A 27392-nucleotide genomic window follows, 5' to 3' on the forward strand; every position below is an offset into this window, starting at 1 on the left:
GGAATTGCAAGTGTGTTATCCCGGATCCCGCGGGTATGACTAGGTTGCAAATCGAACACCACCGAGGGCAATCAAGGCCATAGTTCCCCAACACACGATAGCCAGAGTCCCGAGACTGGCCACTCCACGCCTTTCCACGGCAGAAACTTGTACAACTGAAGGGATGGTGGCATTCACGACCGTGGTGGTACTTGGCACATCGAAGTTACCAGCATCAACTGATGTACTGGTAGGCGCTGCGGTAACACTGTCTCCTATCGTGTCAGGGAACGTTGCCGACTGGTCGCTTGATGCCTGCACACTTTCGACACTTGGCGCGGATATAATACCAGAGCTACTAGGAACATCAGTCGGAGACTCCCGCAAGAACGGTGTAGCCTCTGTGACGCCGATTGGACTAGCGCTGGCAAATCCTGCTGTCGAGTATGCCAATGAGGCAGGTAGGACGAAGCCAGCGTTACGAGCACAGGTTGCCAGATCTTCGCCCTGCAATAACGGTCAAGTGAGCAATTCGGTCTTAATTGGACACTGGGAGGGGGGCTATCTCACCTCGGTACAGCAGTATCTAGCCACTGGAGCGCAATAGAAGCCCTCGTCGCAGTATCCATAGTCAGGGCAGCAAGTCTATGTCATATGTCAGTCACGGACACGCCCTCGGGGGTACTTGCCCAAAGGCGGACGAACCTGGCCAACGTCTGGTTTGAAGCAGAATCTGCTACTCGGCCCGCCACAGAACTGCGCGCCCGCACCATAGGTCTGTTCGCAGCTCGTCACTTGTCTCTGGTAGATGGTGACGTTGGGCAGCGGTGCGTATTTCTCCATGGCAACCGCCAGGCCGCTGATGGACTGCATAACCAATATAATCGATAGACGCATTGCGGCTTGTGGAGGTATCTGGTACGACAGTATCAAATGATACTGCTTTGTGGAAGGTTTGTTGTTTAGCCGGAAAATACTAAAACGAGTGTCTTTTGGCGATAGAAAGAAAGTTTGCGGTTCAGGAGATTTATTCATGCATCAAGAAGAATAACATATAGAGGCCCAGACAGGGTGAATAGAAGTAGCTAATATATGAGATATAAACTAAAGGGCAGTGCTAAATAATCGTTCACGATGATATATAACTCACGGTATGTACTGCGTGGTGTTCTCTTTTTATGGCGGCTGCTCATCCCTAATAGAGGAGTAGTCTTGGAATTTGACGCCATGTTTGTATCGATGTCTGAATAGTTCGCCCCTTGAGGGGTAATAATATCACGAGTCTCACTTCAAAACAGGACTGATCCATATCCCTTTTATTCCACCAAGGGACTTGAAAGCAGCTCGTATTGAATGAAGACTATCCGTACATGTATATTATTATATTATTATATCAAGTCAGACACGTGGCTTAAGAATTTGTTATATACCCAGTTGTTCCTGCCTACCCCCCTCCTTTTCATTAATCAATCATGGTACATACATAAGTCTCGTGATGTCGTTAAGTGATCATCGTGTCCCCTCCCTTTGACCCCCCTGGGTAACCGGTCCCTTTCTAAACGCAAAGGGGCGGCGGGCAATGCAACTCACAATATCGTACACTTTAAGCTGCCCTCCCATCCCTGCCTCGTAATTGTGTGCGCACCGAGCCTCCCTTCTCCGAGGACTCCCTTTTCTTGTTTTCGTCGTCAGTCATAAGCCTCCCCCTCCCACAGAGCTTGCTCTGGTAGGCTCTCGTTATAGAGCATGGGTCACAATCTCGGCGTAGATGTCGTCGGGGATCATCTTGACGATGGCCAACGCGGTCCGCTTGATCTGGTCTGCGTGCAAAGAGGGAAAAGACCGTAGAAGCTTATTGGGGCTGTACACATTACACGTCAGCTCGGCGCAAATCCAAGTCAAGTGATAATGCACGACGAGTCGGCCATGCACGTCGACGGACGGACGGCGATAACAATCCATCATAGTCTGCTACTTACTTGCTAGAACCAAGCAGGTCGTTCCGCATCATGATGAGCTGAGCGACGATACATAGAATGTTCAGGTGTGGTCCGTACGCGAACAGAAAATCCCAGAGTCGTAGAACCTCGGGCAGCGGCGGCGTGCAAGCGCACAGCGTGAGAACCGAGGGAAAGGCGTAGATCTCGGCCGACAGGCCCTTGGAGACGAGGTAGATGTGCAGGCGGGCGTCGACGATGGCAAGAACCTTGTCGACGAGCGCGAGGCCCTTATGTACGCCAACCATGGCGCCACGGATATAGGCGGGACACTCCTTGGTGAGCAGGCGGTCGAAGGCCACGAAGGCCTCGGCCTCGCTGCGGGCGGCGTACAGGAACGGCGCGGCCAGCACGTTCATGCCCTGCACGTAGGTGCCCGACGAGTACTCGGGCACGCTGGCCTCGGAGCTGTCAGTCAGGGTTAGGGCCCGCGAGCGGCTGGTCCGCCCACCGGCAGCCGGCGACGAGGCCGACGTCATGGACATGTCGGTGCGGGAGCTGCCGGGGCGGCTTCCAGGGCGGCTATCGGTGGCGGGCAGGGATTGGCGGCTGCTGGTGGGCCGTCGCACCTCCCGCGAGTCGTGCATCTTCCAGGCAACGGCGTTGAGCAGCCGGATCAGGCTGGCCTCACTGACGCGCCGGCGAAAGAGGGGGTCGGTAGTCAAGGTTCGGAAGGTGTCGTTGCGGATCTTGGAGTAGGCGGGCGAGGCGCCGCGGTGGATGAGGGACAGGTACTCATCGGTCCCCATGACCGGGGCGTCGAGAAGTATCAGCCAGACGTAGATGCGAACCGAAGACTGTTTCATGTGATTGTTGTTTAGCATAAACTGACCAATCCCCTCGTTCACAACAGGGCGAATCGGTACAATAGTCTTACCATGCCATCGGTATCGGCCTTGATGCCCTGGTCCAGCACCTTCAGTCGCGTACTCTCCAGGGCACCCCTAACGTCCCCGTCCGGGGGGCCATCGCGTATGAGGCGCTCCAGCGACATGCCATCGGCGGCGACAGAGGTCCTGCTCAAGGCCGACCGTTTTCGATTGAGGGAGATGGCGGGTTGGAGGCTTCCGGGCGAAGCGGCGTCGCTGTTGGCGCGGTTTCGTTGCGGGGTCCTAGTCGAGGCCTGTCTGCGGGTGGGGGAGACATTGCGCTCCTGATGAAGCAGGCGCTGCTGGGAGATGAGCGATGGTTGCGATGCTTGCGATGGCTGCGATGCTTGCGGCGTGGTGCGGGCGGCTGCGCCGAGGTTGTGCGCCGACTGCAGCTTGCGCAGGGCACGATGGGTGCGCGGTGATGGTGGGGCGCTGATCTCAGTGACGAGATGCGGCGCCAGGGTCGGGATGGAATCGCGAGTTGGACTCGGCATCTTGGGAGTCGCGGCGGCGGGGTATGGGCGTTGGGCAGCTGAGATTGGGGATTCCAGTCAATGTGGGGGATGGGATGGGCATTGGGCATTGGGCATTTCAGGACATGTCGTCGTTGGTGGCCTTCAATCGATCTAAGGTGTCACTGTCTCGGCCGCCGCGTCGCTTGTTCGTCGCAAGCAGCCGCCGTAGCTGAAAGTGGGAGGCTGGAGACTAGCAACCTGGTTGGCCGGCTGGGACTTGTAGTGTTTACATCAATTGATGGACGGGCCTTCACTTTTCCTTTCCTTGCCCTCTGCCTGTCCCTCGCTACATTCCTACCTAGGCAAACAGACGCGCTTTTTCGTGTTGCCCGCCTCAACTTGCCGTCCCCGTCGAGCTTGGCAAGAACCAAAAACAACAGTCAATCAAGCAATGGTATGGCATGGCATGGAACTGAACGAGGCATTGCAAACATTGTCTGTTGAGGCACCACCCAGTCTTTTGCTTTTTGCCGTTTGCCTTTGCCTTGTCTTCCTGGCTCATTCCGGTTTGGGTAGATTATTGACCACGACGGGCTTCTGTCGAATCAGAAGCTCTGTGCCTGACCAATGTGGTAACGAGAGCTGTAAAGGTCAGTCTGTGGTCAATGGCCCCGGCAGATATGTATTCCCGCACCGCGCAATCGAGATGGCCCTGTGCAATTCTTTCAAGGCTCTGCTGCCGTGCCTGGCAGATCTGTGTTAGAGATCGCCTTACTAATCTAGTTCCGGGGCTAGACGAGTGGAGTTGATTGATTTTTTTTTTTTTTTTGGTCGAGGGCATGCTGATAGGTAGAGAGAGCCAGGAGGGGGAGCCCGTGAATGCCAAGCAACCCGCGCCTGGAGTCTTTACGATTGCAAGACCGGGAAGTCGAAGGCCTGCTTGATCGATGGTTGATGCACCTCCAAAACCTTAGGTAGGCACCTAGGCAAGGAAATAGGTACAGTACCTATCCAAGGTCACATCCACGCCGGAAGAGCAGGCCAGGCAGCCGCCATTGCACGTACAAGTACAACTGACCTGATGTGGCCGCACACTGGCATTGATGCAAGTGCAAGAGTGGCAGCACAGGTTTGGTGATTTCTTCGAACCACTCCTTCCCGGTCTCATTACTGCTCATACGCTCATGATTCCATGGGCATCCACGGGGCAGCGGAGTGCTCGGCGAGCCACCCACTTGGGACAGTCTAAAGAGGCACTGAAGCGCGCTGGTACGTCACGACAGGCGTTGTTGAAATTGGGCGAGAGGGGCGGGCTACAAGATAGACTGAGCATAGTATCATGCTGGTACGAAGTATTAGCCGATGGCATCATTTGCATTTTTCTTGCGACATCACGCTTGGATCATTAGATGGCCCGTGATCCCGCCCGTTTGAGGTGCCACCTCAAGTTTACGGGAACCCGCCCTGGGGCCCATCCCCCAAACCCTCGGAGCATTCTGCTGTGAGGAGCGACTGTGTAGGTACTACTAAGTAAGTACGTACTTACGTACCGAATCAACGATGTAATGTCTTCCTGTGACCAAGGCAGAATCTGCAAACGATCATCGATGCTGTCCACTTTACTCTTGGGCGGACGCGAAACCCGAGGGGGGAAGCAAGAAGAGACAGACAGACAGACAGACAGACAGACAGACAGACAGACAGACAGACAGACAGACAGACAGACAGACAGACAGACAGACAGACAGACAGACAGACAGAAAGATAAGAGTCCAAGTCCAAAGTTCGTCCAAAGTTCGGAGTTAGGGACAGACAGACAGGTACGTTACAGAATCTTGAGGTAGTTTGGTTGTAACAGAAACACCCCCCTCCCCCTTAGCCTAGAATCATATGTCTGGTAACCTGGACTGGGCAAGTGTGTCGTTACCGACTTTGATTCTACTTATCTCGCACCGCCATTCATGACGACGGACTGATCTCATCTAAATCTGGTTGGGTTCCCCATTCCATTGTGCCCAAAGACCCAAAGGCCCAAAGGCGAGGCAGGAGACCCATCTCCCTCGGATATCAATTCCTGCCCTTGACCTTGGGGTTGGCCGGCCCAACCAATTGCTATCTGGCTGTATCACACGTCTCCGATGTCTAGGGTGTGCGTCGTTTCTAATGGGGGGCAGGCCGCCGCGCCCCCCATGCCCCCGTCCGATGGCAGGCTTCTCGGCTGCTGAGAAATATACTACTGTCTTGGGAGAGGACTACCCGGACTACTACAGCCACTAAGCCTTGGTCCTTGAGGGCTGCATGGGGAGTGCGATTGCGCAATGGCAGGCAGTGGGCAGGCTCTGACATCCAGCGAACCAGTGTTTGTATCCATTGTTCATTCAATCCTGCAAGGGTGGGTAAGACCGAACTGTGGAAACTCGCCTCTCTTGGTACGGGGTTACCTGATATAGCACTGCACAGGCTTACCAACACGACAGTATACGTACAGTTGGAAAAGTGAGCCGGCCTCTGCAGTGTAGTGTCGTGATCCCCTACCCCGTACGTCCCCCTCGACGACATTTCCCTCTCAACTATATCGTCTCGGACAGGAAGAGCGAGGGCCTATCCTACGACAACTGTCATCTCAGTCTTTTTCCCAACAGGCCGGATCCCGACTAGGAATAAGAGTCGAGCCTCCATCTTCGAGTTGGTCCAAGTCCCGGTGATCCTCTCTATCTGAGTTGTAACGGACCAATCAGCTTCAGCTTCTTCCGGCCGCCCCAGTAGTAGGCTATACAGCCAAAATACTAATAACAAGAAGCTTACTAGGTTAGTGAGCTTCGGAAACTCTCTCTAGTTCATTAGACTAAGGCCTTTAAACGTCTACGCTATATTCCCTCGCCCTTTTCCTCCGCTTTGGAAATAGATTCTCTTGGAGTCTCGGCCAGAGCCAATCTTGTCTGTGTTGAACGTTCTGTCATCTTATTATTAGAGGTTCTTGTTGCGGCGAAAAGGCAGAGACATCCAACCAGCCAACCAACCGCCACGACCTCTCCTATCAACCTGTCCAGCACGTGCTATTGCGTCTTCCACGCTACTGCCGTGCTCATCAAGCAGACCACATCACGCTTTCAAGCCTCCTCGGCATCCATTGAGGTCTAGGCGACCCTCGCTCTCGCCCTCGCCCGAAGAAGCAACGAGCCTGCCGCTTTCATATTATCCCGACACCTCAGCTCAGCTCAGTCCAGCCCAGCTCAGCTTCGTGTGGTTCGTTGGACGCCGCACCTGTATCTCAGTCCGGCAGCTCTGGTGTATTACGGCTTACCAGTTCGTGCCCAGGCGTCCACCCAGTACATACAAGCTCGCCAAGCTTCCTTGTCCGTCCACCTCTGCAAGCTACTTAAGTGGTTTCATTCCAGATCGGGACATCACCACTTCGACCCTGGTCGGTTGCCCCAAGGAGCGATCTCAGCTCCAGTCTGGGGCCTCGCGTGTTGCAACTCCATAAGACACGCGACATATCCCCGGTTCGATCGACAGAAGCAAGGTTCCTTATCCTCCTACTTCCGTGTAACAGGCCCTCAGATACTTCATCATGCCTTCAGGCACAGCTATAGGCCACGGCCTGGCCAAGGTCCTGGGCATCAAGCTCGATGCCCCTGAGAGCGCGCGGGACGAAGTCACCAGGGGAGAGTCGGTCTTCTCTACTCAGACAGCAGACTCCTTCGTCGAAGAACAACCTACCTCTGTGGAATGGCTATCCGAACTTGTGCCTACGGGCGATGAAGTCCTAGCTTACATCAAGTCGCTCTTCCCCTTCCTATCCTGGATTGGCTTTTACAACGTACAATGGCTCCTTGGCGATCTTGTAGCAGGTTCGTACTCACTCCGTGCTAATCAGTATAGCGAAAGCAACTGACTCAGTTACAGGCATCACGATCGGTGCTGTCGTTGTTCCGCAGGGAATGGCCTATGCCAAACTCGCGCAACTTCCCGTCGAATTCGGCCTTTACTCGTCCTTTATGGGCGTCTTGATCTACTGGTTCTTCGCGACATCCAAAGATATCACGATTGGCGTGAGTACAAGCCCCTGAGAAGAAGGAGGGAAAAATCTCGCAAGAGTGGGTTTCACTAACAGCCCCCGACAGCCTGTTGCTGTTATGTCTACTGTATCCGGCAATGTCGTGCTCAGCGCTATTGATAAATTCCCGCAGTATAAAGACGAACCGTGGATCATCGCGCAAGCCCTGGCCATCATCTCAGGTGCCGTCGTGCTTTTTATAGGCCTTATTCGCTGGGGTTGGATTGTGGAAATCATCCCCCTCGTGTCGTTGGCCGCCTTTATGACAGGTTCAGCTATCAACATCGCGGCTGGCCAGATCCCCACCATCATGGGCATTGATGGCTTCTCGACTAGAGACGCAACCTACCTGGTCATCATCAACACCCTGAAAGGCCTCCCACGTACGAAACTCGATGCGGCTATGGGACTGACGGCACTGGCAATGCTCTACGGAATCCGCATCGCGTGCAATACCATGGCAAAGAAGAACTCGTCCCGTCAAAAGACGTGGTTCTTCATATCGACACTGCGTACCGTCTTCGTCATCCTGCTGTACACCATGATCAGCTGGCTTGTCAACATGCACCACAGAAAGGATCCCAAGTTCAAAATCTTGGGTAGCGTCCCGCGAGGTAAGAAAGTCCAGCCCGCGATGCCTTTTCTGTGATTGGCTTCAGGGGAACCGACTAATATGACGACTGCTAGGTTTCCAACACGCGGCTGTACCCAAGGTCAACTCCGAGATCATCGGATCATTCGTCTCGGACTTGCCGGCCGCCATCATCGTCCTTCTCATCGAGCATATTGCCATCTCGAAGTCGTTTGGGAGAGTCAACAACTATACAATCAACCCCCTCACAGGAAATGGTGGCTATCGGAGTTACGAACTGCATTGGTCCCTTCCTGGGTGGATTCGCCGCCACCGGTTCGTTCAGCCGCACAGCCATCAAATCGAAAGCTGGTGTGCGCACCCTTTTGCCGGTGTCATTACAGCTTGCATTGTCTTGCTTGCCATCTATGCCCTTCCTGCCGTCTTCTTCTACATTCCTTCCGCCTCGCTTTCGGCCGTCATTGTCCACGCCGTTGGCGATCTCATCACGCCTCCCAACACTGTCTACAGATTCTGGCGCGTGTCGCCCTGGGAAGTCATCATTTTCTTCACCGGTGTGATCGTGACAGTCTTCACCACCATTGAAATCGGCATCTACACCACCATCGCCTTTGCCTTCGCCGTATACCTCTTCCGCGTCCTGCGGACGCAGGGTCGTTTCCTCGGTCGGGTTCAGGTCCACTCCGTGCTCGGTGATCACATCATCGGCCACGATAGCAAGGTTGTCGGAGATTACGGGACTTTTGAGCAGGCCGATAAGGACAAGAGCCTGTCTCCTCCCACGCGAAACGTCTTCATCCCCGTGGATCACAGGGATGGTACAAACCCCGAGGTTAATGTTGCCAGTCCCCATCCCGGCGTCTTCATCTACCGCTTCTCGGAAGGCTTCAACTACCCGAACGCTGGCCACACCCTGGAGCATCTTACGGCGCATATCTTTGCCAACACCAGACGAACGCAGTTGGACAACTTCACCCGCCCCGGAGACAGACCGTAAGTAGTGTCAAAGCACAGCTCCTCGTTCCTGGAAGATTTCCCTCATACTAACGATTTCCCTTCCGCAGATGGAACGACCCGGGTCCTAAGAAGGGTCACGTCGAAAACCTCGATCTCCCGACGCTCAAGGCCGTTATCCTCGACTTCAGCTCGGTGAACAACGTGGACGTGACGGCGGTACAACAATTAATTGACGTACGCAACCAACTGGACCGGTACACGGCGCCCGAAGTGGTCGACTGGCATATCGCCTGCATCACCAACCGCTGGACCAAGCGCGCCCTAGTCTCGGCCGGATTCGGCTACCCGACCGAGCGCGCCGACGGCCTGCACCACCGCTGGCAGCCCATCTTCAGCGTCGCCGAGATCGGCGGCGACTCGTCGGCTGCCGCCCAAGCCGAGCGCGCCGAGAACGAGAAGGAGATCTCCGCCCTGCACCGAAGGCGGTCCACCAAGCACGCCGGCGGCACCGACGACATTGACGCGATAGAACGCGGCTACGCAGAGCCCCTGCCGGGCAAGACGAGCAGCCTGTCCAACGACAGCGCCTCGGACGACAACAACATGGTCAAGCTGCCGCCCACCGGCGCCGGCGCCAGCGCCAGCCACAGCAGCAGCGGCTTGTCGCCCCACACGCCCCGTCGCGTCGCCATCCACGGCCTCAACCGTCCGCTGTTCCACATCGATCTGACGAGCGCGCTACAGAGCGCCATCGCCAACGTGGAGGCACGCGGCGGCCAGGCGTCGTCGCCGCAGCAACCGCAACCGCACCAGCAGCTGGACCAACCAAAAATTCCGCCGCCGATCTAGAAAGGTGGCGAGCACGTACGTGCAAAACATAATGTTTTATCTGGGGGTTTTTTTTATACACGTTGCCTCTTCGGTTGATGAAGTTATGGCTATTTTTATTATATACGTTGATGCTTTGTTTGTCTATCAGACAGGTGGCATGTTCCATGGGGACACTCGCTTAATATCTACCTTGCTGGTGGGTATTGTGTGGTTCCTCCCCATCTCCCTGGTTCGACAGAGGGGATGGGTGCGACCATATATGATATATGTTGTTGGCATGGCATGGCATGGCGTGGGCGTGGGCGTGGAGTGTATGGTTATCGATCATGGGAAGGGAAAACTCGACCTCAGATGATGGTGGTCTCCCCAGGTGTCTGGTTGGGTTTGGCACATCTTTTACTGTGCATTGTGCAAGAACTTGCTTGGTTCGGAGACTAAATGTGGGTGGGATTGATGGGTTGGATATACCTGCGACTGGCGAGGTCGCACGCATTTTGTAGCTTGAAATGTTACTTAGGATGGTTGATTTCTACACTGTGATGTGGTATGTCCGCGTGGCACTGATGACATGACAACGATGATGGCGACATGGGAGTTTCGATATTCGGGCTGGTGTACAAAAGCATGTGAATATTTTATCTATGTAGAGAGTAGGTTGCCCTAGCCCGCCTTGGTTCCTGATACAGTCTTGGGAATTTCGATCTTGCGTAGTTCTTCGATGCGGACAGCCAGTGTCCCATTTGCTTGTGGTATGATGAGTGTACATTGAGATAGGGAGTTGGTGAAAAGAGATGAAAAACGGAGAAGGCAGGACTTCCGGAAGACCTCCAAGGAATGACGAGAAAAGTATTAGGAAAACAGTTGAAAGTATCGGTGAGATGGGCACCACAAGTCAAGAGCCAGCTCTCCGAGGTGTTGATTATCGCGCGACCTGACTGTTTAGCAACTCGACCACGGTCCCCGAGAGCTCCTACTTCATGCGCTTGGCTCTGCTATCTGGCCCTCCTCCTGATGAGCGCTTCGAGCCGCTTGGGCTACTGGTGCTTGCGTGTCGAGTGCGCGCGAGCGCGATGACCTTGCGCAGCTTGTCTTGGTAGGTATCCGGCATCCCATAGTTGAATTGGCCGAGTGTGTCCAGTATACTGCTGATCTCGGCAACAAAGGGGAAGACGTGGGAAGTACCGATTGCTTCCAAGGTACCAGTAATGAAATCGTGATCTTCTTCGCCGATCAGAGCGGAATAGAGATTCCGTTTGGCCCTGACCTGACTGTCCAGGGGGACGTCTTGGTTGCGTTTGATGACCTCTTGGATCATGTGAAGCAGCAGAGTGATGATTTCATGGTACTCCCCGTTGCTGAGTGGACGGGCTGTGTTCATGACGATTGACTTGATCTGCTTATCGACAGCCAACAGATGCCTAGCACACCATTCGGCATCCTTGGTTCTACCATGGGGCGGTCGATCTGGTGCCCGTCTGAAGGCATCGAATCTGGCGATTGCTGTCTCCATCCGCCACTGCACTTTCTTGAGAGGGTTTTCGAGAAGCTCGTCATACCTCAGAGAAGATCTGAAGTACTGGAAGAAGGAGTCGTTTCGGAGCAGCATGCGAAAGATGGTGCCTTCCAGATCCTTGGTCTTGGTAAGTCTCTTGCCTCTAGTGGGGTTGGCAAAGAGGTCAGGCCGGTAGCCTTCGACCGGAGCAGCATTGAGTGAAGCCAGCATCTCCTTTATGGCCTGAACGCGACGTGGATTGACACATTCGTCATCTTCAGTATCCGTATCCGGCTTTTGCAAGTGCAAGGCCTCACCCAGCATATCAAGGTGAAACTCGTTGATCCTGTCGTAGATGTTGCCCAGCTCACTAGGGTAGCCTCCCATGGTCAAAGTAAGTGGAGCATCCCGCGGCCGTGGCGCTGGCTCTAGCTGGTTCGTGATCTGGTCAAACAGCCAGAGCATGTGGCGACACGGACGCCTGGCTTTGGTATGCTCATAGCAGTCGCAAGGAGGAAGGTTGCATTTACTCTCAGGCGCAATGGCCCGAACCGTGTGCTGCACAAGCTCCGCAACTTGGAAGATGATGTAATCCTCTCGTGCCACATATGTCTGGAGATGGCATTGCGGGCCGTTGTCTTCCATGTCCATGATTGTAGTAATGTGGTCCTGAGTCTCTTCGTCGAGTTCATCCAAAGAATAGGAGAGTCTGGAAGGGAAGATGAAAGCGCCATCGGTATTGTAGCCGAGGCCAAAAGAGTCATGCTCGGACTCGGCAGGCGACTCGTCCAGGTCTTGGATGCGGCTCCGGCTTCGGGTGATGGGCGGCATACTTTCAATGGAAAGCTGACTGAAGCGTCCGGTTGGCGACGGTGAAGTCATGAGGAAACAATGATCGATGCTCAATGTCTCGGATAGAAGCCTGTGGCCGAACTGGGGCGCACATGGAGTGTTATATATATCCACCAGACGGGAGCGGCACACCGAGCAGATACTATAGGGAGACCGCTGATATCATGGAAATGGAGTGCAACACCAGACCGCGGGACCACTTGGTCCACGTTGGCTCAGGGGGGAGGCATGCATTTTCTGCAAGAACCAATCCCGACGATACCTTGGACGCCGCTATGAGCCTCGATGGAGAAAGAGATGGGCCATGTAAATGCCTGCATCGAAGGGGCACACATTGGCCGGCTAACAGACAGACAGACTTCGCTGTCGGGTTCTCAGGATCGGGGGAGAGCGAAGGGCGATGAGTCAATCAGAGGGTTGTATTCTGGCGGGTGTTGTTAGGGACGTGTTAGTGAGGGTGCGATGATGGAGCCGGGAGCGCAAGCCAGAGTCCGGTGTTGGCGATCGGGCCAAGTGAGGACGTTGAGGGCGAGTTTCCCATTGGAGCACGGAAGGCTTCAGCCCTGCAGCAGCGCTGCAGCCTTGGGTGCTGGTGCCTTGGGTGCTGGTGCATCGCCCTGCGCCCTCGCCCTCGCCCTCGGGACGGCGCTGCTGATTGGCGGGTAAGCGACTAGACGCGGCATCCCAACTGGAACCCTCCCATTTCTGCCTTGCTGGGGCGCCGAGTCGAAGAGTATAAAGGCCTTTTCAGGTCGTGGGCCACGCTGGATGCGGCCTGCTGCTCGTTCGGCGCAGGCAGAGCTGTTGCTGGTTGCGTCTGGGAGGCCGTGGTTTCCGGCCCCCAAGCCACCGACCACTGGACATGGCCGCCCAAGTAGGCCGGCCTACTCCATTTGGCGCGGCCCATTTCGCGGCCCAGCGAGGCTTTTACTCCCTTTCCATCGCGTTCCCAGGACGCTCGTGGCATGACGGGAGTTGGAGTAGCACATGTTGGAGCCCTCCGAGAGCGAGGACGAGGGCCATGGCAGGCAACGGTTCCCGAGATGGCATTCCCGTCTCGTGCTGTTGTTGTTGCTGTTCTGTCCTGTCTGGCGAGGAAAGAGGGAAGAAGGGCACCTAGGTACTTTCTTTGGTTGACCAATTGGATGCAATGCATTTGATTTTGGGCGGGCCCATGCCCCGAAAAAGCAGTACTCGGGATTGGGGCGGTTTGGCAGTGGCTGGCCATGTACTGCCCCCCAGGTCTCCCGGGTAAAAATAGCCCTTCAGACACTGACCGAATCACCGACCCCAACAAATGCAGACATAGTCGCCAAACAAGCGCGATAGACTGGCATGCGATGACTTCACCCTGTTCGCATGCTCTTTCAACTCACTCGAGTCGGCTCGCTCTTCCCTTCCTACTTTTACTAAGATCCTCTACCATGGTGGTCATCACTCACTGCCTGGGTCCCTGCCTGGGTACCTGCCTACCTACCTGGATCTAGGCAGGTGGCTGTTGGTACTGCTGTTCAGTCGGTCTAACATAGAATCTGAGTCCATGTATTATTAGGCCACCGTCGGTCCCCAAGGGAGAAGCACACAGAGTGAGGTATGCATCTTCTCTCCCTCAGCCCCGAACAGGCTCCATTGAGGTTTCGGCCCGGTCCTGCTATTGCCTTTTCCGCTTGTCTCCTGCTCACATGCCCTTGCATACCTGCTCCCTGCCTGCCTGCTCTCCATGTATGACCACCCATGGCATCCTAGAGACTCTCTCTCTGATCTCGTCTCATGCCCACCCACCTCGGCGGTTTCTTGCCACCGCACAACATCTGTAACATGGTTGCTGCGTGAGGCTGAGCCCTGGTCATCTCTTGCTTCGCCAATCAGAGCCCCCAAGAGCTGGCCTCCCTCGACATCACCGTCGTTCTGGAATGAGTGGATTCTGTAGCTAAGACGATCCGATCAAAGGGGGCCTCGCTGAAACCTCCCCCAAGAGAGCGTACAACTCCTATGCACCTCTGGTGGGCCAGGCTTCCGCCACTACCCTGTCCGAGTGTGATTCGATGGCTAATGAGGCAGCAGATGAAGGGCACCACGATGCATATGTAACCCTGGACCTCCTAACTTCTGCAGATTCTTAGCAACGGGGTGAGCCAAGTTGAGTAGCGATCCCGCACACTCATGGCTGACTAGGAGAGCTTGCTTCCGATTGGCTACACAACGAAGCCGACGTGCCGCTATATCGTGGGATTCCATCTTCCACTCGACGTTTGATTTGTTATCGAACATTTTGGCATGTTATTACTTAAGCGCCGATGACCATCAAGTACGGTGCTTGCATATTTGCACATGCCAGACGGATGACTCACGGGGTAGCCATCCGGCTTCTTGTGCTTGCGTCAAACGGCATAGAAAGAAGAAGAAGGGGGCGGGCGGGCCAAATGCTCGCCATCAGCTTTCCGAGGAGTTGGGGCCTGCTTAGAGTCATCATTGACCTCACACGCATGCATCATGTGGAAATACCAACCACTGGACGTTGGGGTGGTTGTTGAATTGGTTCAGGCCGTATCGGGGGTTGAACAAAATTGGTATGAACCAACAATCCCGGGCAAGAACACTGACTCAAGCGGTGAGAAGTCCAACAACGTTATGTCATGTTTCTGGCCTTCGGCGCGGTCATCTGACAGACAGTCTGGTTCGTCTTGAGTATGGGACGGATGGGTTTTATAAGGCCAGGCTCCAGGTCTAGGACCCCAGAACCCGCTAGAGCGACCACCCTCCCAGGACTTCTCCACGCCAAGGCGTATTCGTCTCTCGATCCCTCGGAGTATAAGTGATAGTACAGTCATTCGCTGGTCGTGTGCGGAAAATCTAAATCAAGCACCCAGACATAGCCGCAGCTATGCAGCGCCCTCGTCCGGTTGCCATACACAGTTCACAGGTAAGCGGCGTCCCAGCAGCCCTTCCAAGGCGTAGCTTCACTCCGCCGACTTACATGATGGACTTTTAGTTGGATGGACCATCCCCTGGCGGTCCGTCAACTGACTCATCAAAGCGAAAAGGACGGTGTCTAAACCAGGAAGCGAAAGAAACAGTAGAGTATAGGCGATTGCGGTATAGAGGAAAGATGTCTCAATTTGGGGGCGGCCTAAAAGGGTCTCACAAGAAGCATTTTGGAATATCCGCTCACCTCGCAATCTCCTGTCTTGTTCCCTAAGACCCACTAGGCATGGGATGCTGTAGCTCGACGTTTCAGAAAAGTGTCGGACGTCATGAATCGTGGGTGGAGGTTACATGTCCCTGGGTGAAGAAAGCCCACGCGGAAAGAGGTGTCACATGTACAGAAGATGAATTTACGTGGATTGCCATGGAAAACGCATACGACATTGTCCGACAAAAGAGTCGGGAGAAATTGACGAGAGCATGGGGTGACGGTTGCTACCGCCATTTCTCTGCCAATATACATTCTACTGTGCTGGCATGTCACGACTGGTCACAATGGCAAGCAAAACTCATGGAGAACTCCATGATAACAGAAAACATTTGATGTTCTAGTGTGTGAATGGATAGAATAGAGATATGTTGTACAGTGGGCGAGTTGTCATTATCACCATCGTCCGGTTCGGGGTGTTGTTGTTCTTAGCAACACAGCTTCTCCCGAAGCCGGCCCAGTTCTGCCAAGACCTCTCGGATGGTGGGACGGTCGTAATAATTGTCATTCCACACACCGGCCGCCTTCTGCTTCGACCTTAGTGCAATGAAGTCCTCTGCAACCTGCAGCTCCGTCTCCCAGAATGCGCGGGCGGCGCCCCGGACTTCATCAGAAGTCTGTTCCTTCGCGGGCCGGTTCCGGATCACCAGTATGCCTCCCTGTCGCTGTACAACGCGGCTGAGGGTTTCCCGCCGCCCCCGGGTACACCGGTCGATCAGGTCTCGCAGCTCTGGAGGTGTCCGCTGGTATTCGGGAAACTCGAGGTCCGACTCCAAGTGATAAGACTGCCATATTGCGGCCTTCTGCGGGCCGCTCACGCCCTCGAAAATGCACCAGAGCACCCTACCCAGCATGTAAACCTCTGCGGCTTCCTGCTCGGCTGGACTCAAACAGACCCAAGAGAGGTTGTACCCATCCTCGGGGTTCGTGTATTGGTCGTCCTCGAGGTTTGCGTAGTTGGGCACCAAGTTGCTTAGAATATCCTGGTACTTTTCCCGCACGTCGTCCGAGATGCGCTCCTCGACGGCCACGAGACGGATGTATTCGACCGAATTGACTTCGGGGGCGGCAAACTCACACCACACCCCTCGCTGCTCAAAATCCACCATGATTATATCGTCACTTTCTGAAAGTACAACGTTGTCAAGACGCAGGTCTGGGTAGTATGTACCAGTCGTGCTTCGTAGATGGCCAAGGGCCGTGGTCAGCTGTATAGACCACTTGAACTGTTTGGCGGCATGAAGTTGATTATGGATGCGGAGCCGTGGTAGGATATCCCGTAGACTGCCCTTGGGCTGGTAGACGGTAGTGAAACCAGCAATCGCTTTCTTGGCCCCGAAGAGGCAAGTCTTCCTCACGATATGAACCGGCCGTGGGATCACGTTGGAGTGCGGCGGTATTGTACTCAATACTTTCAGTTCGTGATAAAGGTACTTGGCACCGCTTGTGAGGGCCTTGAAAATGTATAGCTGTCCTTTGATACGAGCGAGGCAAACACTATCATGGAGAACCTTGACCACATCCACATCGAAGAAGTCGACTTCCTCGGGAAACCTGAACTCAAGCCCCCATATATCCGCCAGCTGTGGAGCGCTCAGCAGTTGGCGCTCCAGATAATGGTTAGGACCGACCTTGACCTCGATCTGGCGAATGTCGAGTGACAGGTTTTCCAAGACCAAGCGGGTGCCAAACGGCGCGTTTCTATAGAACTTGGCGAAGGATTCGATGTCCTCAAACTGCGTAGCAACCCAGAGTCTCAGCGTCCGGATGATGTGCCTGGTGATTGCGAGCCGCGAAAGCCTCTCCGAGTCTTTCGTATGGAAAGCAAGGTTGAGGTCAAGCTGGTGACGGAGCAGCGGCGGTTGGTCTCCGGGGATGAAAACGTCCATCCGAACGGGAGGAACAGGAGAAATGAATAGCGGGATGGCATAATACTGGGTCCCCAGCCCGGCGGAGCCGTCGACTCGCCAGGAAACGTCCTTCGGGTAATCAAGACTGTCTATTCGATTGCACGGGTTCAGCAGGGAGCTGGCCCAGGTATCCTGCGCAAGGCCATGGCCGCCGTCGAGAACCCCTTCGTCCTCCTCCGGTGAAAAGGCGGCGGTAGGATGTACAACCTCCTGGATGGCCTTGGGGGTCAAATCCATGTCGACGTCCCAATATCCCATGCACTGTACTGATGGCCTCGTGTCACGCTGGATAGGCAGGTATGGCCAAGATAAAGTAGATAGATAATGGTGGTCAGGCGGTCTGTACTTTGTTTGGACCACTGAAGGTGATCGAGACTGAAGCTTGGACCTCGCTATGCGGTATGCCGCTATCCGAACTGCGGACGGGATTGTTCTTTTGTGACGCAAAAAAAGAAAGCAGCCTGCCCGCCCACCTACGTCGGGGGCCCTCCCACTTCCTTCCTTCCTCCACAGGTTTGGCCGGTGGCTGGCTGCTTGAAGCCAGCCCGCAGTAGGTCCGGTGTGAGACCAGGATGCCAATCAAATCCAATTTGCCAGGCGGGTGGCAGCAGTAAGCCCGAGGTGTACCAGATGCAAGAATCGATCGATTGACTGGGTTGGAAATCAGCAGGTAAGTGTAAGTGAGGTAGGTTAGGATAGATACAGTAAGTATGCAGGTATGTAGTTATTAGTCAACTACGGACGCCTAAGTAGCGGCAGCTGCTCCCTTGTCACTCCCTTCCTAAGGCGAAATCGCTCGACTCGGACGGTGCTTGCCCTACAATACCTGTTTTGCCTTGACTTGCCTTGTCTTGTCTTGCCTTCCATGCCTTGCCTTACTTTGCTTTGCTTTGCTGACGTGATGTCGTCCTCGCGCACTGGCTCACCGGTAGGCCCCACTTTTGCGTGCGGCTGTTGACGGGGAAAAAGGACCTTTTGCAGGAAAAAGGTCACTGGGGAGGAACAACCTAGGGAGGAGGACATGGGCACAGAGGCACATGAACACACGAAACGAGGCAACTCGGGCTTGCAAAGGCAAATCGGAAGCCGACGCGTAGAGTATTCGTTTCGAAACCACGCGCATTGGTGGGGACCTTGGCTCACCGGTAATGCAAGCCACTGTGTTTGCTACAAAGGCATTCGGGAGTTGGCCGGTTGATTGGCTGATTGGAGGGGGGTTTTTCTAAGATGAAAAAAGAAAGGCGAAAAGAAAAGAAACGCCCCAGATCCTGCGGACAGAACCAAGTACTGCAGCCTCTTGGCGACAGCACACAGACTCCAAAGAGTCCCCCGTTATTTCGCCAGCTGGATCCGCCCTTTCCGTCGACAGATATCAGAAAATACCAAAAGGCAATCCTTCTTCGTCTGCCGATTGATCAACTCAACAAGTAAGTCACGGCCAGTCCAGCAGCACATGTATGCGACTATGTACCTACACATTCGTAGGTTAGTATACACAGACACACACATGCACACTTACATACATACTTAATAACATGCATATATCAAGCATTGAGGCCTGCGTACGTACCAGTACCGTACTCATTCAGAGGTCGGGTAGGTCAAGTACGCAAGCGGCAAGTATCGAGCCGGCCAGAGTCTTACCAAGCTTGGATGGGCCTGTTTGCTTGCCAGCATATCGTATCGTATGCTCAACGTTTGATGTACATATAGGCAGGGTCGAGCGGAGAAACAAGCGAGTCGTGTAGCATCGTGGAGTGCCTGTCCTCAGGGCCATCTTGGACGACTGCGTCTACCCCTTCAACGCCTCTTTTCTGAATGTATGCCTCCGGTTCGCTGCGGAGAGCATATGGGGCTTTTGACGACGTTCGGTTGGGGGCGCTGCTTTCGTGCTCTGGCTATGTCGGTCGACGATCATCGAAGGGGAGATTGCTTGCTTGCTTTTGCCTCGACTCGGTAACCCGATCAAATCCTTCTGATGAGGGCCCAGGCAGCGGCCGGCTTCTCTCGAACTGGACTCGGCATAATTGCCTCAGCAAGGACAACGCCATGGCATTCCCGTCATCTGGGCTGTGACATCGAGCCGCTGCCACACGAGCTCGTACCCCCTTATTCCTCCTATCAAGGACCCATCGATCGATGTGTCGTGGCGTGTCGCCTAGAATCCCAAACGATGTGCCATTGCATTACGACGTTGCGGAAACTGCGGAGAAGGGATGAGAACCTCCATTCCCCTTGCCTCTTCCCGTCTTTTATGAAATCGCCAGTTCGGTAGATACGTAGGAGGTGAGAACCTGTCTGGTACAACTCCAAGGGAATCCACCGACATATAACACTTGCGGCCTTGCTAGGACCATCGAAAAGAAAAGGGCTACTACAGTGAGCTAGCTAACATGTAATTCCACGTCATCGGTAGACACTCCGTGCTGTGGTGAACCCCTGCCCGGAAGCGTGCGCGGCTTACTCCATTGCTGCCTGCCGTACGTGCCTTGTTTGTTGTTTGTCGAGCTGTTCGATGTTCAGCCGTACATGCATTAGTTGGTGTGATCGATACCGGATGTACTCAAGGTGGCATGTGTGTGGGGTAGACTGCTGCAACTACGGGAATGCGCAGCACTGTCTCCTTAAGCCCGCAGGCAGGCAGGCAGGCAGGCAGGAGTCTCGTAAGCCAGGCCTGGGGCTTGAGGGCAATTGGCAGCGATTGATGGACGTACGGTCCATTGATTCATCAAGTACTGAGCATGTAGTGGTGTACTTACATGAAGGTCAGGTCGCATTTGAGGTAGGGTAGATCCAGGGTGGGGGGGTAAAGTGAGCAAGGCCGGTATGTCTATGGAGAGATATTCGTATAGCAGGTAGGTAAGTATGTATAGAGCGGATTTCAGCAGCGCACTTCATGACAGTAGGCTTCTTCGCCGGTGCCAGACTTTCTTGGTGTATTCGCCGGGCCTATTGGAGCAGGGGAGCGGGCGGGTAAAGCCGTCCGAGTGTAGGGACGTCGCAGACGGTTGTAAGTACTCCGTAGGCTCGAGGAGTTTCATTTACCGAGTCCCGACTTCGGGGCGAACTTACATTGCAGCTGGGTCGCTGGGGGCTGCATCTCTGAAGTCTTTGAGGATTCGTGGAAGGATTCGTGGAAATGGTGAACTGGGCAGAGACAAGAGACCCCCAATTTGCCGTATCTGAAGCTGCCGCTCCCCACCGAAGCCTTAGTCAGCTCCCGATGAACACCTCCTGCCCGAGATGGTTCGCGAACGCCTGGGTTTAGATACCTTTGTTGCGATTATGCAGCCACCCAGAGCGCTGGAGGCGATGCTGCAAGACAGACAGCCTTCGAGGTTCTTCTCGCATGCCTGCACGCATGTAGTCGTGGCCTGTGACCAATCGAGTTGCACCCACACCGGTTTTCCCTTGCATCCTAAGCTTGACCATCTTGACGCAGGGTGAGAGCGATGTTGCCATGTCGGTTTGCAAATGGGGCTGGATTCGATACTGTAGACAGCCGGCCTCCACTACCTGTCCTCATGATGCCGGGAGCATGCTGTCATACGTCTCGCGGCGGGACTTGACACAACCGGTCAAGTCGGGTATGCGTAAGGTCATCGTCATGATCCTGTCATTCGATCCTGGCATTTCGGAGCATGGGCACGATGGTGGGCCTCGGAGGCTGCTGCTCTAAGCACTAGTTTCGGACTCGACATTTGACAGCCTTCGTCGGTCGAAGGGTCAGTAATAAGTGTCAGCCAGAGTGGGCGGCATGCTTTGAATGGGGATAGGTATATCGCACCGGTCTGTCGGTGATATCCACTTGTCACAGTGATCCTCCATGTTGAAAAGTGCCTCCGTGTTGCCTGGGATTGCCCCGAGACTGGCTCACTCTCCGAAAAGCCAGACTGGAGATGAGGATAGCAGGGGAAACATACGACGAGCGTCCTGTCGGCATCTTGACACTGACACCGGGATTGTGGGGCACCCCATTCTGCCATTCTGCCATTCTGCCGTTCTGCCGTTCTGCCGTTCTCGTTCTCGGGCAATATGTGGGTTCAAGATGGGTTCGGGCTGGGTTCAGGAAGGGTCCAGGCTGGGCTCAGGAAGGGCGGCCGCCCGGAATGTTCCAAGCGGTTTCTAGCCTGGCACATGTCTGGGACTTCTTTTAGCAAGTCGGCGGCCTCGAACCTTGCCGAGTCTAATTGTACGACGATTCAAACTACTACTGCTTATGTACTTACCAAAGTACACACACACACATATGCGCTAGGCACCTGGGGGCACCCAGATCCGGGATCAGGATGGTGCATGCTCATCGCATAACCCGAGTCTCACCGAAGCCCCGGTATGCTTGCACCGCTGCGGCGGCGCCGGCATGTCACGTCCAAGCCTCTTATCGGTTTTGACTTTGCCTGCAAATCTGACATCAGGCACCGGTGAAATTCCCATACGGCCCATGTCCTCTCACAGCGGCCATGCTCACGATGCCCATGTTGCAGCGCTCGCCATTGATGGATGACACAACAGTCCTGCACTAGCTGCCATGCTGTGCGCGCAAACGAACAACGTTGCTGGCTCGACACGGACCAATTTCCCCGTCCCAGCCGACAGAGGCCAATGGCGGACAACAGTAGCGGAGCAGCAATATGGATGGCACAAACGTGAATGGCTGGGCCTCCCTCCGAGGGGGCCAGGGAGGGCCTGGGAGGGCCTGAAAGGGCCAGGGAGAGCCAGGGAGAGCCAGCGAATCACAGACCATACGGATCACAACCCTCCAGCGCATTTCAGTGGGCGATGTATACCTAATCTCGATCTTCTGACTGGACTTCTCACGTGAGGCCGGCTGACAGCTCCGTCTGACCACAGAACCGGTCCCATCGGGCGAGCCCAAGCCAGGTTTGCCCAACGCTACGGTGGCTGTCGTTCTCGGTAAGTCTCACACACATCCGCCCCGATATGGTTGGTATCTAGATCGGTCTGAACCACATATCCAGCCCGGAAACATCTTCAGGGCAGAGGCAAGTGCTCTTGGGAAAGCGCACGCCCAAGAGCCATGGCGCATATTTGAAGAGCGTCCCTTCTAAAAAAACAGGCACATTCCGTGCTTCTTGTGGGCGACTTTTAATGTGGACAGCATCGTATCGTCGTATTTTCTCGGGTCCGTCAGTAAGGCTCGGGGATGGGGACCAGCAGCGAATAACGAAGCAGCGCAAGGGTCTCCTCACGCATCTACTGATGAGGTGATTCGGCAGGATCGCCAAGGTGGGTTTCCTTCCCTGGACGGACGACCACAATCCACGGCGCAGTGTTTGACCGGCCACACGGGCCTTATCATGTCGCCTGGATCGTGCCAAGCCGCTGGAGGGTGCGAATGAAACGACAAGGTGGACGATAGTAATCATGATGCAGCCCATCATTCATGATGACCTTGACCGGCTTCTACCCATGGCAGATGATATAACACGTGGCCAGCTGCTGGCGGCGACCGATGCTGGGGGTGGTTCCGCCCCGCTTGTCATTGAGACCCTGGAAAGCGTCGACGTTTCTACGTTACTTCATGTATGGAGGGAATGGGAAACGAGCCCAGTCTTTCTTTGGGGGTACGGCGGGGGGATTGGGGAATGGGAGGCCATTGATGCTCTCTTTTTTTTCTTTTTCTTTCGATTGCTTTTTTGCCCGCAGCATGTCAACGATGCGCGACATGCCCCTTTAGGTCTTACTTACTCTTTCTTGTTCGCGCACGAGGTCAAATGATCGGTTTGTGTGACAAGCGACCAGCCGACGGCCAGGCCAGCAACGCAGCGCGCAGCACAGCGCGAAACGGGCAAAGCAATGGGGGGGATTTGGATGTAGTATAACGGATTTGGCTAGCTGCAGCCTGTAGACACTCTTTTTCTGGCCTCGCCCTCATATCATATCATTGCTTTGCTTTGCTTCACTTGGCTGCTCGCTTACCCCAGACCTCCTCCCCCTGCCCTCCTACGCTGGCAATTGATTGAGGAGGGAGGGAGGGAGGAAGGAGCGACGATGCTGTTTGGGGGGACAATACCACTGTCGTATTATAGGACCGTTGGCCGCTGGGGGAGGCACCTGATGCAGTCTAGCCCGTAAGCACAAAGGAGGCCTGGCAGGCCTGGCAGGCCTGGGGGAGCTGGATGATGGGCAGATAACTGGCCCGTGTTCCAACAATGCAATGTCATGCTTCTCTCTCCCTTTTTCTATTCCCACTCTCGCGCTTTATCCCTCTCTCCCCCTGTTGCACAAAGCTGACCCAGGCAAGCACTATTCTCTTATTATTCTCTTATTATCCCTCTCACCGGTGAGCAGCCTTCTCCCAGGAACACCTCCTCACCGAGTTCCTGTCTCTCGCTCGAGGTCTGCTTGTCTGCCCTCGAAGGCAAGGCCCCCGTCGTGCCATTTCCTCCCCGATCGCGTCACTTTGTGCCGCTGGCAGAGGGGATACACACATACATTGGACAGCGGCTCTCTTGGATCGGCTGCTGCTAGCTTGTCTTTCCCGCATTTCCTGCTTTGGCCCTCCACCGGGTCGGTGGTTCAGCCCCGTTCAATTGCTACATACTCCAGTCACCTTACATGCTCCTCCATACCATACCAGTCTGCCACTCCCGTCTACTCGAACACCTCCTACCCGTACGTGCGCTGGCGGGCGGACATACCATACACACACCCAGCCAGTCAGTACTAGGGGAGGGAGAGAAGGAGGGGGGAAAAAAGAAAAAGAGAGAGAGACTGCATACGCGCCTCTCCCATTGCTCATACTCGCTGCTGGCTTGCCACGCTAACCCCGGAACCGCCCGCCCAGGGACTTCTTTTTTCTCTCTCGCTCGTCTCGTCAAGCAATGGCAGTGGTGAGACCACGGGGGGTCTGAAATCCACACTCCGCTCAACCCATTCATCGTGCCTTTTTCATTTCTTTTCCTTTTTTTTTCTTTCTTCCTTCTTCTTTAGTTGCTGACCCCACCCCCTCTCGCCGAGGCGGGTGAGGCGCGCACACACCAAAACTACCTGGGTATAGGTATATTGCTATTGTGACTTGGTGTCGGTTTGGGTGTCGGTGCTGGTCCCTTGCTGCGGTTCCCATGTATTGGCGTTCGGTACGCTACCGGTACGGTACACACGTCGATGAGGGATCGCCCCAGTGCATTGCCCCTACGTCTCCCTTCTTGTCCAACACACCCTTTATTAATTCTCAGATACAATGGTAAGGTTCCTTTTCCCTTTCCTCCCCCCTCCGGTCCTTGCCCGGCCAGCCCTTGGCGGAGAGGCGGCTTATTGCATATCCGATGTTCTACGTACAGTGGATTGATTTGCATATAGAATAGTTATAATCCTAGAAAGCGCCGGTACAGCGGCCATGAGGGCGCCCCTGCGGTGCTAGTGTCCCAGGACCCTCATGCATTTACTCCTGCATCTACCGCTCAGTCGCCTCTGGCAAGCCTCTCCCATCAGGATTTACAAATACTAGGCCAAGCCGCTCTTATCCTCCAGTGTCCAGTTTCCCAGCTCCTGGATCTTGATAGGAATCCTGCCCGGTTCACCACGTCCTCCTCACCACCGCCATATCCAGAACAAAAGAGGCTACGGCTCAGCACCGACTTACAACCAATGCCTGCACATGAGATCCCGTCCTCGTCATCTGAGACATCCCACCACCAACCATCCGTGAACCCACCGGGTTCGGCCCGCCGTGATGGATTCTCGCTTGGCATTAGCGGCTCGCGGCTGGCTCATTACTTTGCCGGCATCTCAGTCTGTCCTCCGTGCTCGACGTGCAAGCCCGAAGGTATGCCCTTCCCTGCTCTCTGCGTGACTTGTCCCGGCGACTAAGCAATGTGAAGGCTACTCGGGAATCCCCGCCAGGTCCCAGTTCGACGATAATGAGAGAAGCCCGCCACTGATGAGCGAGAAGTCGCCACCCTCTTCGTCCCAGGCCTGGACTTTACGTCCAAGCCAAGCTAATGTGCTCCCGTATGACGAGGCAAACCCTGCACACCTGATGCCTAGCTATCCCATACTTCAGCCAACACAGCCGACCATTGTTCAGCCTAGCACTCGTAGAGAGGGGATGGTATATCCAGTGACGTCGTCGCTGGAAGAATACACGGTCCCAGTCACAGCCCCAGTGGTGCGGCCTCCTAGTCAGGAAGAGAGCACGGCGCCGCCAGACAGTGAAGACGTGCAGTATCCGTCTACTTCATGCTTCAAACGCCATGAAAGCGATGCATCCCACTATCCTTCCAGTGCCGGCCTACCTTCTCCAGTTGACAAGAAGACATTCTCACGCCCCGAACAGCACAACCTTGGCATCGCGACATCTTACCAGAAAGCTCCGGTGTCCAAGAGGGGGCCGTTCAAGAATAATGAAGTTCGGGAACAGACGGCTGAGACGCGACGCATTGGGTCGTGCATTCGCTGCAGGATGCAGCGCATCCGTGTAAGCCCCCGCCCCTCTCACTGTCTCGCTGAATTTGTTTTCCATGTCTTAGCTACCTCGACCCAGCTCGCTAATGGAAGACTGCAGTGTGAAACAAACCCCGTTGACAAGCAAGGAACGTGTCTAACATGCGCCAAAGTCTCGCATGGCAAGGTCTCGCGCTTACCATGTTTGCGCTACAAGATTACCGACGTGCGGCTTTTCAAACCTGGCCAGATCAAAGGACACGAATGGACAAGACGTTGGCAAGAAGGCGTAGCTGACGACATCTCCAACTGGGCTTCGTTTGAAACCAGAAACGTCGGCGTGACTGAGGGATACACTCATCAGCCCGTAGTGCTTCGTGTGCGTCAGTTTGTCCCGCAGGAGGGAGATTCGCTGGAAAGGACATGGGTGTACAACGGAGTCAGACGGAGCGTGAAGATACCTGCCTTTGCCATCGTCAATCTCGAAGAGGCGAGAAGTGCATACGAAGACCACCTGACTCGTAGTGTCAAGGACTTCTGTCGCAATGTCGTCTCCAGCAAGCACAAACTCATATGGGGGACGTACGCCGCAGCATTGAAGGCTGCCATGGCGGACGAGACCGATGAGAAGCAGAGGACATTGCTTCGGAAGGCCCTTCGCCTGTGGATGGCCATTCGGATGACAACCAAGTCCACATATATTGTCGGGCAAGAGACGCTGGGCATGACCCGCGACATCATGGACGAGACCAGTCCTTTGCGGGGACATATCCCATTACCGCCCGTCATGGGCGCTCAGATCGAGCTCATCCTCATCCATCAGATCCAGAACAAGTTGCGGAGGGAGATGCTAGACGAGCTTCAGGGTATCCTCCAGACCAACAACCACATAACATGGTTCACGGCATATCTTGTCACCTTCATCTTTTTGCACAACGTCTCTCTTCTGTGTCAGCATGATGCTGCATATGCTCGAAAGCATGGCATCACGGTACGTTGGGCCTATCTGCCGTTCAGGATCGGACCATGGGAGAACATGCTACAGGTGGCAAAGTGGATGATCAGCTAACATGTACCCATGCAGACTCGCTTTGCCCGAGAGAACACCGTCAGGGAATATTTAACAGGTGCGTGAACAAGAACCTGGGCACGGGATTGCTTTACGGTACAACAGCGGGATCCGAGCTAACTCTTGACCTCAATGACGAACAGGGGCCAACATACTTTTGGCGTACTTCCACTACTGCAACAAAGGTAAACTTGGTCTGCAGGTCCCTTGGAAGAAATCGGCTAACGATGACCAGGAATGTACCCTTTTTCTGCGGAGTGCAAGGACCAGGACCTGAGAACGCTGGCCCAACTCGATCCTGTGAAGATCAAGTTTGTCAACGTGACGAGGAATATCGTCAAGGAGCAAGGTAAGCTGTCATCCCGTCGGGTTCTCGCGTGGCGCCGAACTCATATCATTACGAACGTACGCTGATGCCCGAGAACAGGGAAGCACTGGGACGAGGTGCGGCGACGTGAGGATTATGAGGATGACTTTTACTTCATCAGCCAGCTGTACGAGGAAAATTGGGCGCCTCGGACACTGATTTGATCTCTTGGTTCTGGGCCAAGGAGAACTGGGTCTCGAAGAAATACTGGCTGGCTGGGGTGGAGGCGACGGGGCCAGCTAATGTAACTCAGAGAGAGACCCGAACCAACAGGGACTTGACGTGCACCGGGACGGATGCCGCGAGACGCCGGTTGCATTAGGCTGTAAGATGCTAGCTTTTTCTAGCTTTTGTGCC

The 27392-nt window shown here is 54.8% G+C and overlaps 7 protein-coding genes across 7 annotated transcripts; 2 read left to right on the forward strand and 5 right to left on the reverse strand.

Moving 5' to 3' along the window:
• Positions 1–39: 39 nt before the first annotated feature.
• On the reverse strand, positions 40–876 carry PG986_013492 (uncharacterized protein; the record flags this gene model as incomplete). Its single annotated transcript, XM_066849714.1, has 3 exons — positions 40–486; positions 550–624; positions 685–876. The coding sequence occupies 3 exons, from the start codon at positions 874–876 to the stop codon at positions 40–42; spliced, it is 714 nt and encodes a 237-aa protein (XP_066693857.1).
• Positions 877–1716: 840 nt separating this feature from the next.
• Positions 1717–3342, reverse strand: PG986_013493 (Cell division control protein; the record flags this gene model as incomplete). The annotated part of the gene is made up of 3 exons (XM_066849715.1): positions 1717–1840; positions 1959–2773; positions 2854–3342. The coding sequence occupies 3 exons, from the start codon at positions 3340–3342 to the stop codon at positions 1717–1719; spliced, it is 1428 nt and encodes a 475-aa protein (XP_066693858.1).
• Positions 3343–6877: 3535 nt separating this feature from the next.
• On the forward strand, positions 6878–9761 carry PG986_013494 (sulfate permease; the record flags this gene model as incomplete). The annotated part of the gene is made up of 5 exons (XM_066849716.1): positions 6878–7157; positions 7213–7358; positions 7431–7977; positions 8051–8948; positions 9020–9761. The coding sequence occupies 5 exons, from the start codon at positions 6878–6880 to the stop codon at positions 9759–9761; spliced, it is 2613 nt and encodes an 870-aa protein (XP_066693859.1).
• A 952-nt stretch (positions 9762–10713) lies between these two features.
• On the reverse strand, positions 10714–12117 carry PG986_013495 (SWIM zinc finger protein; the record flags this gene model as incomplete). Its single annotated transcript, XM_066849717.1, has 1 exon — positions 10714–12117. The coding sequence occupies one exon, from the start codon at positions 12115–12117 to the stop codon at positions 10714–10716; it is 1404 nt and encodes a 467-aa protein (XP_066693860.1).
• Positions 12118–12644: 527 nt separating this feature from the next.
• PG986_013496 (uncharacterized protein) lies at positions 12645–13054 on the reverse strand (the record flags this gene model as incomplete). Its single annotated transcript, XM_066849718.1, has 2 exons — positions 12645–12888; positions 12942–13054. 2 exons carry the CDS (start codon positions 13052–13054, stop codon positions 12645–12647), a joined length of 357 nt encoding a protein of 118 aa, XP_066693861.1.
• A 2654-nt stretch (positions 13055–15708) lies between these two features.
• On the reverse strand, positions 15709–17427 carry PG986_013497 (phosphotransferase enzyme family protein; the record flags this gene model as incomplete). Its single annotated transcript, XM_066849719.1, has 1 exon — positions 15709–17427. The coding sequence occupies one exon, from the start codon at positions 17425–17427 to the stop codon at positions 15709–15711; it is 1719 nt and encodes a 572-aa protein (XP_066693862.1).
• Positions 17428–24246: 6819 nt separating this feature from the next.
• Positions 24247–27199, forward strand: PG986_013498 (uncharacterized protein; the record flags this gene model as incomplete). The annotated part of the gene is made up of 8 exons (XM_066849720.1): positions 24247–24400; positions 24517–24982; positions 25038–25633; positions 25700–26590; positions 26684–26726; positions 26812–26853; positions 26904–27017; positions 27096–27199. Exons 1-8 carry the CDS (start codon positions 24398–24400, stop codon positions 27197–27199), a joined length of 2259 nt encoding a protein of 752 aa, XP_066693863.1. The 5' UTR covers positions 24247–24397.
• Positions 27200–27392: the final 193 nt, after the last annotated feature.

Source organism: Apiospora aurea, assembly GCF_038362705.1.
Source record: "Apiospora aurea strain CBS 24483 chromosome Unknown utg000009l_segment0_segment0, whole genome shotgun sequence".
Classification (NCBI taxonomy): domain Eukaryota; kingdom Fungi; phylum Ascomycota; class Sordariomycetes; order Amphisphaeriales; family Apiosporaceae; genus Apiospora; species Apiospora aurea.